At 35.0% G+C, this 17841-nt stretch overlaps 2 protein-coding genes and 1 pseudogene across 4 annotated transcripts; 2 read left to right on the forward strand and 1 right to left on the reverse strand.

Annotated features, from left to right (window-relative positions):
- Nucleotides 1-3037: 3037 nt before the first annotated feature.
- LOC120178565 lies at nt 3038-5818 on the forward strand (annotated as a pseudogene).
- A 3005-nt stretch (nt 5819-8823) lies between these two features.
- Nucleotides 8824-11219, forward strand: LOC120178549. Of its 3 annotated transcripts, none has more exons than XR_005521526.1 (2): nt 8824-9326; nt 9423-9526. XR_005521526.1 is itself a non-coding variant. In XM_039184370.1 (2 exons), the coding sequence occupies exon 1, from the start codon at nt 8884-8886 to the stop codon at nt 9268-9270; it is 387 nt and encodes a 128-aa protein (XP_039040301.1). In that variant the 5' UTR covers nt 8824-8883; the 3' UTR covers nt 9572-9695. The 3 variants fall into 3 exon arrangements, 2 of the variants coding, with proteins under 2 accessions (XP_039040301.1, XP_039040300.1); XM_039184370.1 differs by lacking the exon at nt 9423-9526 and adding an exon at nt 9572-9695 and having other exon boundaries at nt 8824-9270; XM_039184369.1 differs by lacking the exon at nt 9423-9526 and adding an exon at nt 10939-11219 and having other exon boundaries at nt 8827-9270.
- Nucleotides 11220-11618: 399 nt separating this feature from the next.
- Nucleotides 11619-15955, reverse strand: LOC120178548 (protein LONGIFOLIA 2-like). Its single transcript, XM_039184368.1, has 5 exons — nt 15808-15955; nt 15498-15568; nt 13344-15422; nt 13106-13256; nt 11619-12622 (listed from the first exon to the last, which is right to left on the reverse strand). The coding sequence occupies exons 1-5, from the start codon at nt 15953-15955 to the stop codon at nt 11841-11843; spliced, it is 3231 nt and encodes a 1076-aa protein (XP_039040299.1). The 3' UTR covers nt 11619-11840.
- Between the last annotated feature and the right edge of the window lie 1886 nt (nt 15956-17841).

The following is a 17841-nucleotide window of genomic DNA, read 5'->3' on the forward strand; positions in this document are numbered from 1 at the left end:
CTAACCAATAACGTAATGAATCAAAACCATTTTTTGAACCGATGACCAAAATTGAATAAACAAAAAATATAGGGGACCATTCATATAGTTTATCCTAAAAACTTAATGGTAAATTAAACAAATAGTCATTGAACTTTTAGGGTACTTTTACTTTGATTACTGAAATTAAAAAAGTTTCATCGGAGCTATTATCATTAAGAAAAAAAATTTAATAGTCATTAGATCATTAAACCATTAACAATAGTTGACATGACATCTTAAATATTCTAGTAGTCGATGTTCCTTTTTTTTCAATTCAAACTCATCAGAAAACCTTCTAGGCTTCTCAAATTTCACTCAAAACTAAAAGTTAATTTTTTTTAATACACCACTATCTGTTGGATCTACTTGAAATAGTATTATGCTAATTTTTTGATCAAACGAAACATTTCCATCATTGAGACTGACCGAAATTGCTTCGTTCATCATAAGCTTAACCTTTACGACGACTACCAATTTGGAACATTAAGATTTTTTTATAGAAATTTATTATGTCATGTCAAATTTTCTTAATGAAATTTAATGATTCTAAAGTGAGTTTTAAAAGTTTGATGATCAAAATAAAATGTCATAAAAATTTAGTGACCATTAATGAATTTACCCTAAAATTAATTGATTAAATGTTAAATGAGGGTTGTATACAGAAAATAGAACAAATTTTGAGAAATGGTGATACCCAATTACTATTCAAGAAATTGTAGTGTTTTTCATAACAACAGAAAGTTGTCCTTGAAGTTGAATGTTTCGCGAACACATATTTTCCACGTGTAAAAGCTCATACTGTTTTTTGATAAAATAAATTTATTTTAGTTTATTTTTTTATTTAATTTAGAATTTGTAAGGTTTTTGAGTTTGTACACTTTAGTCTTATTCCAGAGTCGTCAACAATTAAGCACAATTTTAGAGAATTTGATGATAATTATTGATGATTGTTATAATATTTTTTATTAGATAGTCTTATTAAATTCATTAATTATTTATATATTTTTTAATATTGCATATAGATATTTGATATGATTTTTCATAATTTATTTTTTTAATTAATTTGAGGTGATTATAAAATAATATTTATTTGAAAGATTTTTAACTATTTAACCATAAATATTTATACACTCCTTATAATCCAAAATTTCAATAAATAATAATTATTCTTTTAATCATTAAAATAACTTAATTAATATAAATTAGTGTATATCTTATTCATTTTGTATTGTATCATATCTTTACATTATTTGTCAAAGTGATTTGCACTTGATTTTTGTGTTCGTGTTAAGAATCAAATCGCTCCATATTGTACATAATTTTTTTTACATTTTGGTATTTTTTCGATCGTTTGATCGTCGTTTTTATTTATCTTTTTTTAAGGATTGATTATACATCGTCACAACTAATAAAGATAACACTTATATAATATATTATTTATTTTCTCTGTTTTGGATCCTCGAATTGGATTTCGATACCCGTTATGCGTTCGTAGATAACTTTTCACATCGTTCGAGTCTGATTTGTAGTTTTTCGGTGGTTTAACTTCATGTTTTTGTGGTTAGTTTGTCGATGCGATCATGTATGTTTATATCTATATCTTTGTTCGAGTTTTCTTGATTAAATTTTAATATTTCATTGTATGGTCTTTATGTGATCTTAAGTTATTAGTTTTATTTTAATATTATAGGAAATTATCTTAATTATGTGCTTAATTTAATATTATAATTGTAAATATTTATTAATTTAAGATATTTATTACTTTGAATAAAATTAGTGATTTATTTAAAAAATTAATTATTTTAATTTTAATTAAAACCACGTCGTTCGAAAAGTGGTCAAGTGCAAGACAAGCCTTGAATATTGACAGGAGCTGCTAAAGGTCAAACCCACGACTTAAAAATTTTCCAGCCAACTGAGAGACAGAATTTAACTCCATGGTTTTTAGAACCGGATTGGTTAATAAATCGGTCATACTATCGGTTCATTGATTTAATCGGTTTAATTAGTCTGACCGGTCGAAAAAATCAGACGATGTCATAATTATTTAAAAAATTAAATAAAAATACCAAAAATATTTAATAAAAAATAATTTTTTATATCACAAGTCATATTCAAAGCAAATAATAACATATATAAGTTAAAAACCATAAAATCAAGTGAAACAAAATGATTCAAATTAATTACAACATAATATTTAAGGTAAAACATATTAAATAATAAATATAATTATATAACTATAATTAAAAAATAAATTTATGGCTAAAAATAATAACAAAATGATATTGTTTTGTTTAAATTTTTTTAAAAAAATTAATCTCACATAGCTAAGAAACATAGAAGAACATCCCAAAAGTCTAAAGAGTACAAATATAAGAACAAAACAATCTCACATGACTAAGAAACATAGAAGAGCATCCTAACTAACTCCTATAAATAATAGAGTTAATTTGACATTCAAAATTATGGAGCCTTTTGGTGAGCATTGAGTGAATTATTCTTTCACTTCAATCAAGCTCGAATTTTAGGCTTCAATCGAGCTTCTAAATTTTTTTTGAGTTCAAACATTTTCGAGTTCAAGTTTCAATATTATATTTCGAGTTCGAGTTGAACTTGATGATTTTTAGCTCGTGAGTTTGAGTAGAGTTGAACTTACTTTTAAAGTTTTCAAGTTTGAGTCGAGCTTAGCAATACTCGAGTTCGACTTGGCTCGTTTAACAATGTTTGGTTTAATTTTAAAAAAAACAAAACAAAATTGGTGATTTTTTTCGGTTTTCAGCCCGTCCGGTTCGAACGGTTCAGCGGTTTCAACCGGTTCAACCGATGTAGATTGAACCGGATTAGGCAACGGTTCCCGGTTGAATCGATTGAACCGGATTAGACAACGATTTCCGGTTGAATCGATTGAACTGACCGATCCGATCCGATTTTCAAAACACTGTTTAACTCCTTCGAAAATGGAAAATAACATTAAATATAGTTCAATAATCAGATTTTAAAAGTAGAAAAATAAGAAAGAAAATCCGACTTCTGCATTTTCCCACGAAATTTACCTCTTTATCTATCTAGTTTCTTTCAAAACCCTCCATTTGACGTTCGTTTGCCTTTATTCTTTTTCTGGGTTGATGCTGCTGGATTTCTATGATTTCAAGGAAAACAAGTTCTAAGGTATGATGGGTTTCTTTTCATTTTCTTCTGAATTTTTTAAACTATTATTTGCCATGTTATCTTCAAGATTAAATTTCATTCAATAAATGGCTAAGTACAACCTTACATTTGTCATTTCAGCTTAATCTTTGTTCGACTAATGTTCTAAGTGGATCATCTGAAAATCCCTTTTGATTTGTCTGGGGTGGAGAGTTATCAAGTTGTAAACTGCTTGATTGATTTCTTCGAATTCGAAAAGGATCCATTTGTGTAGATCTGAACTCAATGCAAATCATCATCCTTTTGATTTATCAAGTTGCAAACCGTTTGATTGATTTCTTCTAATTCCAAAGCATCGGGGGTTTATTGAATTCGAATCATGGTTTTGGCTAGTATATGGTTTAGGTTCTATATATCATCGGTAAGTTGAAAGGCTTGGCTTTATTGCCTGGGAAGTTACTTGGTGTCGAGTCGATTACTTGATTGGTTTGTTCGGTTTCTTTTGTGTATTCTTGGTATTGATATGGACGGATGTCAATATACCATCCCGACATACGAAGGAGATCTTCATGTTGTTGCTGCAGCTCATCATATTGTCAAGGCATTAGGAGCTATTAAGAATCTTAGCGATGATTTGCGGAAAATCCTTATCGATCTTGATGCTCATTTGTCAATGATAAATTTGAATACAGACAGCAAGGGACGAAGGGGATTTGTGGATGTTGAGGACCGACTCAAACAAGCAGAGAGAAAGATTCTGAGTTGGGAATCAGATCCGATGATGATATGGGATTCTGGGCCTAGGGAAGCTTCCGAGTATCTCGAAGCTGTTGATGAAATTCAGACACTGGTTGATGGTTTACAAGGGCTATCCGTGCATAAAAATAGGAAGCAGAAGGAACTTCTTAATCATGCAACGAATGTTTTGCAGATTGCAATGTCTAGGCTTGAGGAAGAGCTTATTCATATACTTGTTCAGCATAGGTTTGAGCCCAAACACGTCTTCTCGATCTACTCGAAGGGACGTTGTTTACGATGATGAGTCATTTGTTTCAGTTGAAGATGAACCAGCCGAGGAAACATCTAGCCAAAACTGCTCTAGCGATGAAATTGGTGAGGACATTGTAGATTTGGTGCATGCAGATGTAATTCCTGATATTAAGTCCATTGCAAAGGTTATGTTTACTTCAAATTATGGTCCGGAATTTTGTGAAGCTTTCATTGGTGTACTGAAAGAAGCGTTGAAGCAGTATTTTGCCATTCTTGAAACGGAGAAACTCAGCATCGAGGATGTGCTGAAAATGGAATGGACTAGCATGAGTAGCAAGATGAATAAATGGACCTGGTCCATGAAGATAATTGTCCGGGTCTATCTTGCTAGTGAAAATTGGTTATGTGATCTGGTCTTGGTGGACTTCGGATCTGTTAGTTCGTTTTGTTTTCTTGAGATTTCTAAGGCAACAATTCTTTGCCTCTTGAACTTCGGAGAAGCCGTAGCAATGGGGCCTCACTGAAAAGCTGCTTTGTTTGCTTGACATGTACGAGACTTTGGCAGGTCTTCTTCGAGACATAGATACATTGTTCTCGGGAGAGGCTACTTCTTTTGTTCGGCTCCAGTTCCATTAGCTTCTGGAGAGATTGGGTGGCTCTTCAATAGCAGCATTTGAGGCATTTCAAGCTGCTATTTCTTCTAATGGATCCTTTTATCCCTTCCCTGGTGGTGGTGTTCACCCTCTCAATAAATATGTAATGAACTATATCAGGATGTTCCCTGAATATTGCAGCACCCTCAATTTGCTTCTTAAGGACCAACATGCTGGTGTCTCGGAGCAAGTTACTGCGACAGATAATGGGCCAAATGTGTCTCTTTCAACTTCTTGTCCCATGGCTTGTCGCCTTCGATCAATCACAAGTTCTTTGGAATCCAATATTTATAGGAAGTCACAATTATACAAGGATGAGGCTTTACAGTATATTTTCTTGATGAACAACATCCATTATTTGGTTCAAAAGGTTAAGGGATCGAAACTCAGACTCTTCTTAGGAGACGAATGGATTCGTAAGCATAATGGAAAGTTTCAGCAGCATGCAAAGAACTACGAGAGAGCCACTTGGAGTTCGGTTATTTGTTTCCTCAAGGACGATAACCCGGGCACAAGTTCCTTGTCGAAATTGACCTTCAAAGAACAATGCAAGGGCTTTAGCATTGCTTTTGAGGAGGTATACAAAACCCAGACAAGTTGGAGTATCCCAGATCCTCAGCTCCGCGAAGATTTGCGAATTTCAACTTCACTTAAAGTAGTCCTTGCTTATCGAACTTTCCTTGGGAGAAACCCAGGTCATATTGAAGACAAATGCGTTAAGCATACAGTAGAACATGTGGAAAAATTGCTCTTGGATCTTTTCGAAGGATCACCAAGATCATTGCGCAATTCACGCAGATGGTGAACACTTAAGGTCATAAGTTTCGACCATTCTTTCTTTCTTTGTCACTCATTTTCCGTTTTCGGAATTTTCTTTTTCATGATAAAAATCTTGCTCGTCATAGATGTAAATGTGATTATAGTTAACATGTTATAGTACCAGCAGTTGGTTCTCTGATTGCATACAAATGGCTGAGCCCGTGGTTCTTTTGGCTTGAAAAATAACATGCTTAGCTATCCTACAAATGTTAATCAATACTTTTATGATAAATTCAGTCCTAGGCATATGATCCATCTCATTCTGTAGGTTGATTCTTGAGTTAGGATTGTTTGTTTTCTGGTAGCTTTTTTAAAGTATGCTTTCTACATACATCTACTCTATGTTACTTTGAGTCAGGCTCGGGTGTGTGTTTGGCACGAGAACTTAATTAAGAGTATATACATGTGAATCTGAAGCTTTCTTACCTTTCACGAGTGCTTTAAATTTCAAGTGGGACGCCATTGATGCCCCCACTTAGCTTCTCTAGGTTTAATGAAAGAGTAAAAGCTTCATATGATGCTGATGTAGCATTTTATATTATATTAATGCGTAGTCATGGATATATGTAGTTTTCATCATGGGAAAAGGACCTTCACATTGACGGTGTTAATGTGAATGTGCGAAATGCAAGTTATTGGTCAGTTAGGTACATCAAAGGATTTAAATAACGGCTTGACCCTAAATATAGGGCTCAAATTTTGTCCAAACACATTCGTATTTGAAAATATTAGAGACTCATCTCGGAGTACCCTTGCTACTTGAGACAAATTTGGCAACTCATTGCTCCACAATTGACTACTGGTACACTAGAAGTGCACATTCCGGGTCCTCTCAACCAAACTGTCTGACAAAGCTCTGTCAATATAAAATTCATCCCAACATCAAACATGCCTGAATGCATGTATTTACTTCTTTAAGAACTCCATTGTTGATCTACTTCCATTTTGATTTTAAAGGCATACATGCATTAGAGATCTATAATAAGTAACTCAAAACAATTTCAGCAACCATCTGAATGTGTGCATTTCGTTCAATTCCAAACATTTGCATATTTAATGGTTATAAATCAACCGAGGCTATTGTCAAGTTCCTAAATTTTCATCCTCAAAAGTCAAAAGCAACAAACGAATGCATTTCGAAACTGTTGAGGCAAGGAGAAAACTACACCATCGTACTAACTGAATATGAGATCTCCCGGAAGCTCTTAGTCTCTCCTTGGTTCCTTATATAGCCATAAGATCACCATAATTGCGCATTAGAAGAATTGATCCAGCGAATAACCCAGCAGCTCGCACCAGTTTCTGCAGAAGGGGGGGGTGAAAGAAACATAATTTCTCAGGAGTCAGGATGCAAATGGAGAACTCTGAGACATGATCACACTAAGAAGCAAACTTTCATTTCAAGTAATAGAAGTGAACTGATGAGAAGGTATCAAAACCTTTTAAACCATGTTCAAATTTTTAGACTGCTGGACGTGCACTGTTTTCCCTCAAGAACATGGTGAACAAAGGCTAAAGCGGAAGGAAATTACAAGAGGCAACATAGATCAAAATGCACAATTTGGATCTATTATAATCGGCGTTGCTCATAGAACCCTAAACAGTCAAATTCTTAACTTTTGACAACAATAAAAATGGGAAATGATCAATCGAAACAAGAATTGTATTTCTTATAATCTCTTTCGTATGTACAAACATCCACACACTGATGTATCCATGACCATAATAGTAAGTTTAATTCTTCAGAACCAAAATATTCATTTTCTTCTTCGCTGTTCCCCCCCCCCCCAATTTCCTCATATCAATGGAAAACACATTCCCAGAAACCCAAAATAATGTAAACAAAATCACATTAAAACGCAACCAAATCGAAAGGAATACCAAAGAAAAGGAAAAAGGGAAAAAAATGAGATACCATGTTTTGCGTCCAATTTTCCTCATCGTGGACTTGAGAGTGCAAGAAGCCTTTCACCTTTTCAAGAGAGATCATAGCGTCCGCCATTGCTTTGCTGAAAAATAATGCTTTGTTGCCTTAGTACTCAGAGGGTTTATTGGGGACTTACCGTTAGAGATTAGGGTTTTATTGATGAGACTTGAGATTCACAACAAGACTCGTCCTTTTAGGTCAAATTTTGACATTAACATTGTTCTATGTATAGATTATAGAATTAATTTTTATATTTTAAATCGATTAATTTTAATCTTTCTAGTTTTTTGTATTTTAAAATTTCAGTCTTAAATAAAAATATTTTAGTTGTATCTACCTATATTATATAAAAATTAATTAAATATTAAAATTTTAATAAAATAGGGTAAAATACACAAATGGTCCCTCGAATGTAAGGTGTTGCTTTTTTGAGTCCTCTGGCTTTAAAAGTTACAAAATATTCTCCAATTATAGAGTATTGCTTTATTGAGTCCTTCGACTATTAAAAATTACAAAATGATTATATGAATATTCATATGTTTCAAACTCGTTATTTTCTATTTTAAAAATTAATGGTTGTTTGAGTTGGACGTTAACTTATATGATAAATTTATATTTTAATGATGTCTATTAGCATTGTCATTACTTTTAAGCACTGACTTGATGGCATAATGTTTCAAGTACTGACTCGATGACATATTGTAAACGGAGACTCGATCCACAAGTTAACGCCTAGTTTAGAAGACCGTCATTTTTTTTAAAAGGAAAAGGATAAAATTTGGAACACATGAATAGTCGGATGCCTATTTTGTAACTCTCAATGATATGGAAACTTTACAAAGCAATGCCTTATAGTTAGGTGACTATTTTATAATTTTTACTTATTGAGGACTTAATAAAACAACGTCTTATAATCTTCGATTGATTGTGTGCTTTACCCAACCCTTAAAGTTATTTTTAAAAATAATTTTATCTTATAAATTTTTTTAAAAATTAAATGTTATTTTTTCACTTTTATATAGTGTTATATTAATATAGTGAATTATCAAATAAATAAAGTGAATTATCATATCAGTATAATTAATAATTGTGTTATTATAATAACAACCAACATCGATCACAAAATTAAATTAATATATAATTTACAAGTTCGAGAGTTAATTAAATAATATTTTATGAAATGATTAAATTGATTTATTTGGTATGAGTTATGGGGGAAAATACCCTTTTCATGCCTATTTATTTATTTATTATTTTCGCAAGCCAATTTGGATTACCATTTTGAGTCATCTTCACAAAATTTCTCCGTCAAGAGACAAACTATCAATGGCGTCCAAAGTGAGCAGCTCCTCCATTTTCCAAAGCCTGAAACGGTACATCAAGAAGCCATGGGAGATAACCGGACCTTGCGCCGACCCAGAGTACAGGAGCGCTTTGCCCAAAGCCACGGAGTACCGTGTTCGTTGCCCGGCCACCACTTTGCAGAAGCCCATCGTTCCCACATCTGACCCCGAAACTGTCTTCGACATCAAATATTACGCCCGCGATCAACGCCGCAACCGCCCTCCGATCCGCCGCACCATCTTGAAAAAGGCAGATGTGGAGAAAATGATGAAAGAGAAGACCTTCGATGTCAACGATTTCCCTAAGGTTTACTTGACGGCCAAAGTTGAAGAAGATGATAATGCAATTGGTGGAGGCTACCAGAAATAGGTCAGTCAGATTATCGAATTTCTTAAAATTCGAGGCTTTATTTAGCTGTTTGTGATGTTTTAAGTTGTGGGTATTGTTTTTTTAATGATTTTTTTTTTATCTTTTAAAGATTTGGTCATTGGTTAATTTTCTGATTTGAGATGCGATGTTTGGTTTATCACTATTAGTATGTGTGAAGGCTTCCATAAGTAAGTTAGATGATCGATATTATTAAAATTTGAGGCTTTATTTGGCTACTCCTGATGTTTTAACTTTAAGATGTGGGTATTTATTTTTGTTAACGAACTTTGATGTTATAAAGATTTGGGTGCTGGTTATTTTTCCGCTTTGTGATGTGGTGATTGATTTCTCACTGTTGATGTGTGTGGAAGCTACCAGAAACAGATCAGATTATTATAATCCTGAAAATGATTTGAAGCTTAATTTAACTACTTGTGATATTTTAAGATGTGGGTATTTGTTTTTTTAGTGAATTTTGATATTTAAAGATTTGGGTGTTGATTAATTTTCTGTTTTGGGATATGGTGATTGCCTGATTGGTTTTTCACTGTTGGTCTGGTTTGGGTTTTTAGCAACTAAGGTTTCGTGTTCAATTTTATTGAATCTTGATCATGAGTTACTATATGATTGTGTAGAAGTGAAGATATTGAGGATGAATGTGATTTTCTAAACTATGTGGTTTTCAATGTTTTCCCTAATTTATTAGGTTCTAGAAGGTTTAGTTTTGGATGGATTTGGGGTTATCATGAGATTTTAAATGTTGCCTTAAGGATGTTAAAGTTTGAAGGTATATACTTCTACGAGATATTATATGTTGCTTTGATGCACTAGAGGTTGATGACAGTACATTTTTTCATGCTCAGCCTAGGTCTTTCTTCATAGTTTTTCATCTATGTGGTAATTAGACTTGCCCCTTGGGAATCTGTTGGGTCTTTTAGAAAGACTCAATCAAAGGGGGCACAAACAGTAAATCTTTTTTGTGGTAATCTTGTAAAATTCCACAGCCAGCTTTCATTTCTGATCTTCTGATGTTAGCAGTAAAAGTTATAGATCCCACTGCATGCTCTTATTGTTTCCACTTTATAAATTTGGATCCATAAAGCAGATTTTCTCTCTCTCTTGACTGCAATGCAAAATAATGCTATCAAGCATTTCTTTTGTCTTTGGTGGTGGACGCCTACGTGTGTCTTTGAATTATACCCACCATATTCTACAAGTTCAGTATCTACTTGTATTCATATTTGAACTTATGAAATAAAAGACCTCACTGTTTCTATGCTTACCGGGGAGAAGGATAGATAGAGCAGAGTGATGCAGTATGGTCATATATGATATAATAAGACTTTTATGTTGCCAGAAAAGGTTTATTTATGTTAGCCTATATTACTTGGACCCGGATGTGAATGCTGAATGTGGGTAGGTGTCCACTGTCCAATATGGGTATGTTTAATATTTTTCTTTCAAGATTTCCATGTATGTGGAGGGTTACACCCATGTTTGATATGCGTCATACACAGTTTCTTTAAGAAAAAATGAAGAGTTGAAGCTCTTTAGACTCTTTAATCGATATGTAATTCCAATACTTGTAATCTCATCTAGATTGTGTCTTTTGTTTTGTTACTAAAACTAATATTACCTACTTCTATATTGTTTCTGGCATGTGCTCAGGCCTCTGGGGAACATGTGGAATTTTTTAATGTGCCCCAGTTTTCTTTTGTCTTGCTCTCTTGTCGGCCTTTCGTGGAACAAATGCAGGCTATCTAAGCATTAGCTGTGTCTTGAGACTCTTGAAATTAAGGAGTGTGCAGTGTTCAACATTAATAAGGTTGTTTTCCTGGATTTTGTTTATTCCATTAATCGACATGTTTGCTTGAATGTATAAATCCAGATGCAACTGCAGTGGGATGATGGACGATGTGATTGATCGGTTCAATCTTGTACATTTTTCTTTTCTGAAAATCTTGCATACTGGTTCTATTAGTTATTTCTGCAATAAGAAATGAAAAATATGGAGCCTGCTCTTTTGTTCCTAGTTCCATTACTCCATGCTTCTATCTTTATTTTAATCTGAACCAGGTATGACTATTGTATATGGGTACATGTTTGACATAAATATGTTTCATTTCCCCTTTTTTTCGTGGAAATTGGAAAATAGAACAGATACGGTTGATCCATAAAGTTTTAATCTCAACCATCGGTGTAAACTCATTCAATGATTATATGGTTTGTTTTCCAACTGCGATGATACAGTTAAAATCCAATGTCGGATGACAAAATTTGCTTAAAACATGAGCATATGTGTAAAAGATCTCATATACTTTTTCATACATACATATGTGTATGGTTTCATAATCTGATAAAATGTAACATTTTTTGTGATATAACAAAGGACTGCAGTTCTTAATCTTATCCATGAATTATTGAACTTTCGTGCAAAGAAAAAAAAAATCAGAACAGAGGGAGAACAATGGTGAATGATGAAGAAATAACCAAGACATTTTGCGAACAGTTTACTTGGAAAACGGCTGACGCCTCCAACGTTGTTGTTGATTAGATTGCAAAACACCCCCTTAGCCGATCACGACCTCGTTGACTAAATCCTTGAAGACCAACCGTTCAACATCGAGAACCATCGTGGAAATATCGCGGTTGAAATCTGTCCAGCTTTCGGATCGACACATAACATCTTCCCACAAGATGCTTTTCAGACTATATTCCTCTTCGTCTGTGTTGCTGTTCGATTTATTGGCTTGAAGGAGCTCTATCTCCGTACAGAGTTCCTTCAAAAGCTTTTGTGCATTTAGGGTCTTCCTTGCCAACTTCCCGGAGTTCATCCAAGGCTCCGGAGAGGCTCCGGCTAAAGCTAACTTTCCAACAAGAATCTTGTTAACCAAATCAAATATAAGCCCCCGATGGAATTTCTTGTGATCTGGCTTTAAAAGCGAAACCTTTCCAGAGTTGCTATCTTCTTTCGCTAGCAAAGAGCTCGCTTTGGTTTGCTCCAAAACGAAGAATAGCTGTGGGTTGATGGGATGACCTGATGGATGGAGCTGAAGCATCGTGGAACCAGAACCTAGGTCTCTCAGTAGAAGGCCAGAGGCTAATAATATCTCAGAAATGTATCTGTGATCCGAATTTGCATTATCGCAAAGTGATGCAATGTAATCTGTACCGGCTTCATCATGAGTGGAGTTCAGTCTTCTAAGCTTTTGGACCAAATGCTCGATCTTCTGTAGTTTCTTGCGATTAATCTCCGAGACAGGACCAGACCCCACATTATTCAACAAGCAGTTATCTGCAGAGTTCCATTGCTCATCTTTGTGTCCGTCATCGAAACCTTCAGCAGCAATACCTGATACAACAGAGATATTAAAGTGAGATTCAGTTCATAGATCCCGAAACAAATGTAATCTCTCTAATATAAACCTAGAGACACATCATCTTGCATTGGAAAATACTAGAAAAATATGCATGCCTCTGATAACATCTTCTCATTCCATTTGATTCTTTGTTGTTTACATCGTGATTATTTTCTCTCTTTCGGTATCATCCAGTCAGGAAAGGGTATGAAAGCTTAAAAGTTACTCGGAATCACTCCATAACAACATTAGCAATGGTGGTGACCACAATGAAAGATGATGATGATAAAATTTCCATCATGTTGCCTTGTGCACAATGGAAATGCATTGCAGCCTAAAAACTAAGGTAACTACGAGGAAGAAGTGAGCGGTAAAGTTTGTAAAAAAAAGGTTGCCGGGATAAAGCAAATACGAATCTTCCTTTAATTCACAACAGTTTACATCCAAATAAGCACCGTAGAAAACAGACGTGTTACCTTCTGGGATGTTCAATATCTGCTTTACTGGTGATGAAGCATCATCTCTATAAACTGAGGTGTCAAGAACAGAAACCGGTCTCAGATGTTCTGGAGCAGCCATAGCAAGTTCTGCAACTGATCCATCCTCAACCAGTCTTGATGTTGATTTCTGACAAAATCAAAAGGTGCATGTAAGGTTAGGTAACCAAAATGAACAATTGAATAAATGGCAAAGACGAGATTTAATATAACCTACTTTCTGCATTATGCCAGAAGTCAAGTACTTGGCAGCATTCATGGATGGTCTTTGACTACTATTGGTTTTCATAGATCGTTCATGACTGGTGACTTCCATATCTAACTTGGACTCCAAGTTAATATTGCTGTCTGATTGCAGAGATATCTCATCTCCTTGGTGACTCGAAGTACATGATTCGGAACTTAGCCGACTCAGTTGGTCGTCACATTGCTGCATGTTGTGAGATTTTGGTCTACGATTACCTCCAGGGGAGCTTGATTCCAACAAATTCCGGTTGGGTTGCCTTCCAGGTTTGCTTGGATCAGATGGTGGAGTGGGCGGACGAGATCGTCTGTCCAACTCAAGCATTTTTCGCTGCAGTCGTGGGCTCCTGGATCCTCCTGAACTCTTTATTGAAGTTGTTGTGCTTCCTTTTGGAGGTTTTCTTGAAGGTTGTATGGATCCGTCATTCCTACTACTAGCTCTCTTATCAGTAGAGCTGACAGACGAAGTGCTTTGACTGCTTTGGGCAGTATGATCTCTAGTTGATCGACTACTTATCGGACCTTGCCTATTATCTACAGATGCCCCACTCAGAAGCTTGGGGAGACTGGAAATGTCATCTATGGGAATTACAGTTGAAGCATGCATACCACCTTTATCAATAAGTTTCGCAGGTTTCATGACCACAATAGGAGATTCATATGTTCTCGTAGAATCTGAACCTCTAGTTGTGGAAGTGTTGATGCGAGTATTCTGCAGGTTTCGCTGACCTCTCAGATTCTGACCAGGGCTTGTGCATTTTGGTTCAGAGTTTCTTTGAGACAACAAGTTTGCAGTTTGTTCTTCTTTCCCGGTCTCGAGGAGGCCCTTCACTTGCATTGCTTCAAGTATCTGTTTAAGAGCTCTAAGATCCTTTCCAGAGTGTTTAAACTCTAGATCTTTCAATCTTTTCTCGATCTCACTATAAACCGATGGGGAAGAATTTGGAGTCTTGGGCGGAACTTTTACAAGCTTAAGATGTTTCTGAGAACCTCGAATTCCATCCGCGTGTCTCCATGGTGCTGGCTCAATAGGGAACCTTGAACTGGAAACAGGCTTCATGATCTTGTTGGGATTTTTCCACTGTGGTGAAGTTGAATCTTTTAAAGAGCTTCTTGTGCTGTTAGAAGTGCGTGTTGGCCTGTTTGGATCGTTTGATCTAAGAGGCTGCGAGAAAGGATTGTTACCCTCGACACTGCAGGTTTTCACCACAACTAACTGCTCATCACCAGTCGAGGAAGAATCTGGCAGTGGACCCAAGCCCATCAGCTTTGCTACGATATTGGAAGGGCTGGTGCGGGATTGCGGTGAATTAGTAACTCTGCCATTCAAGTCGTCAATATTATGGAAACCTTTAGCAAGGTACTTTGAACCCTTCATTGACCTTTCTCTACCATCCAAAGAAAGTCTTGGTTGCTCTTTAAGTTTTGGTGTAGATTTGAAGGTGTCCCTTGATTCAAAAGAGAAACGATTAGTCTCCCTTCCATCGTAAGAAAATCGAGGAGTGTCCCTTGACATTGAATTCCACGAGCCGTTTGCTTCACTTGATGATCTTTCAACTTGTCTAACTTCATTGTTGTAATACCAAGGTGCTTCCTGAAGTTTTGCAAGACCTCTAACAGACTCCTCCAGATCAGCAGACACGTTTTGCTTTCCGTTGACCCCAACACCATAAGACCTGTCCATCGAATTTGGAATCGAAAATGGCCTTGGGGAATCTCTATGCTTCACAGCACTGCCCAATACTTCCTCCCTGCTCATTGCTTTAACTGATAGTCCTCTACCTTCTCGATACATTGAGCCCTTGACCACATCTCGAAGGTCAACAACACCTTGTGACCCTAAATGAGTAGTAGTAGTTGGTTTGTTCATCATGGTCTCCCTAGACAGAGTTTCGGGAAAATGGATTGTATCAAAGGAAGAGGCCTCTTGCTGAGGTGTCTTGTTACTATCAAGGGATGACATGGAAGACGAACATGACGAAGAGAAGGAGGCTCTCGAAGACTCCGTGGAGATTCTTTGTTTCTCAAACAGGGTTCTGTCCATATTCGTTTCCTGGAAATCAAATGAGTGTTGGACAACAACTAAGAAATGAAGCACAAAACACACAGAAAATTGCTGGGAACAAACAATTGAGGTGTGGCTTTGGTATACATTATTGGGACCACCTTCTAGGACTCCATTGTTAAACAGGGAATTCCCTGTAAAACGATCAGATAGTTCAGATAGTCTACATCTACACATAACTCGAGTTTCAGACAAGAACATAATTTTCAACAGTTGAAATTGAATTCCACCTACATTCATCAATATACAGACAGATAGCAGTTGAAATGAATAGCATCTGTTGGAAAATCGGCCCCTCCATGCGTAAATATACATGGTCTAATTCATTTAAACCAGAGAGCCTAACATTAAATTCAGAGATAAAACACCCTACCTGCAGCTGCTAGTTTCCGATGGCTCAGACGCTTGGCGGTAATCATATGATGCGGATCGAAGACGTGGAAAATCGCGGTCATGCATCCGATTTGCTTCTGCAATTCCGGGTTTTCATCCGCCAATGAATGTAGCAGCTTCGCAGCCATCTTCCAGCTCCGCTTGGAAACTCCTAGTCACTACTCTCCTAACACTTGAATTGAAATCATCATTTCATCTTCAAAACCAAATTAAATTTGATCCCTTTAAGCCTCTTTGAACCTATACACATTATAACTGATACTGCTTTGAACCTATACAGCTCAAAACCAAAAGCTTTTGGCTTCCCTCAATATCAAAATTTGTCTTTTTGCCATGAAAATCTTCAAACTTTATTTTCTGAGCAACCAAACAAAAGTGCAAGAAAGGAAGGGACCCAAATACCCCATTTCACTAAACGCACATAATGTAAGAGCAAGTGTAAAAAGGAATATGCTCAGATCCAATAAGGATTTGAAAAGAAAAGAAAATGGTGTCCCTGAGACACCCCCAGAAATGATAGGAAGGTTTGTTGTTATGCCACCATGTCAAACACCGATTCTGGTCAATCATACCCAATTAAAATATGCTTGTCATTTGTATGTGAGGGAGGTCAGAGGAGAGGAAGTGGACATTGGAACATTACATGCCATCATAATACTATAATCAAAATTAATCCAAATACGATGTAGGTTTAAATTTTGAGAATGCAGTCGTATTGAAGATTATAAGTGTTTTATCTGATACATAATTCATAAAATATTTGAAGGATATAAAACAAATCAACCAGAGCTTAATCGGTGTAAACGTAGGGTCGTATCCATGTGGGTGGGTCTGCCTTGCCATGTGATTCTGTCAGTATCTACCCATTCCGCTGCTTTTGCTTTTTCTCCATCTTAATTGCTTTAATATATAAATTACTCCTTGAATTTATCAAATTGGCCTATAATTTTTTTATTTTTTAATTAATAAAAACAATTAGTATGCTTAGTTTAATACATTTTATTTTACCAAAAAACTCTCTTTTTTTCTTATTATTTTTAAGTTATAGAATAACATGGCCTTTGGACATTCTTGCTTTGTCTTTGCATCTTTGCCAACTCAAAATAATTAAAAATTAAATAATAATGTAAGCCTCTAAAATCGCCATACATGGAGACCATGAAGCCCTACATGTTGTTTTGTTTTATTTTATTTCTCCTTTTCAAATTAATTAGATTTTTTTATTTAATTAATTAAAAAAAAATCCAGTTAAACTTAGTTTTTTTAATTAATCATTGGTATCCGATCTATTAACCGATTAATCTAGATTAGGTACTACAGAGATGAGAACGACATTCCTAACCCAATTTACTCCATTCGAAAACACTAAGACTTTAAGCTAGCTTGATCAGTTTTTAATAGGACAAGAGTGGATTGGGCTGATTTTTTGTTAAAATTTTTGGATTGAATTAAGACCATGTTTAGATGAAATTCATCCAACCCCATGTAATTATTAAAATATTATTAATTGTATTTTATATGATATATTTGATGTTTTTATTTAAAAAATAATCCAAATAAAATAGGATCGAATTACATTTTTATCATTTAAACAACCACAAAAATTAATAATGACTAACAATAATCCAAATAATATATTTTTCTGTTGGAAATTATTTATTCAACTCTCCAACTACATTTTAGTGGAATTTGACTTCATAATGAACATAAATAAATATTGTAACATTATTTACTATTTTTTTGTTCAATGAGAAAATAACATAATGTATCAATAACGAGTAAAATAAGACTTTATTTTCATATCCGTCCACCCCTCTTAATGGATATGTGATTTTTCAAAAGCATGAGATTCGTGTTAGTCTTATTATCGTCAAACTAAAATTATATTAGGGTCAGATAATTTGTCTATATCAATCTTATGTTATTAATTTAAAGTTAAAATTAAGTATAAAATCGAATCGGATTAAATTCATTAAACATTGTTTTTCTTATAAGTGAGATTCGGATTAGAAAA

The sequence above is a fragment of the Hibiscus syriacus genome, unplaced genomic scaffold (assembly GCF_006381635.1).
Source record: "Hibiscus syriacus cultivar Baekdansim isolate YM2019G1 unplaced genomic scaffold, ASM638163v2 tig00112353_pilon, whole genome shotgun sequence".
In the NCBI taxonomy this organism is placed as follows: Eukaryota; Viridiplantae; Streptophyta; class Magnoliopsida; order Malvales; family Malvaceae; genus Hibiscus; species Hibiscus syriacus.

Coding starts and splice junctions, on each gene's coding strand:
- LOC120178548 (XM_039184368.1), bottom strand. CDS start 15,955: ATGGCTGCGAAGCTGCTACATTCATTGGCGGATGAAAACCCGGAATTG. Junction 15,569..15,807: donor TCGGAAACTAGCAGCTGCAG/GTAGGGTGTTTT, acceptor ATCGTTTTACAG/GGAATTCCCTGTTTAACAAT. Junction 13,257..13,343: donor CTTCTGGCATAATGCAGAAA/GTAGGTTATATT, acceptor TGATTTTGTCAG/AAATCAACATCAAGACTGGT.
- LOC120178549 (XM_039184370.1), top strand. CDS start 8,884: ATGGCGTCCAAAGTGAGCAGCTCCTCCATTTTCCAAAGCCTGAAACGG.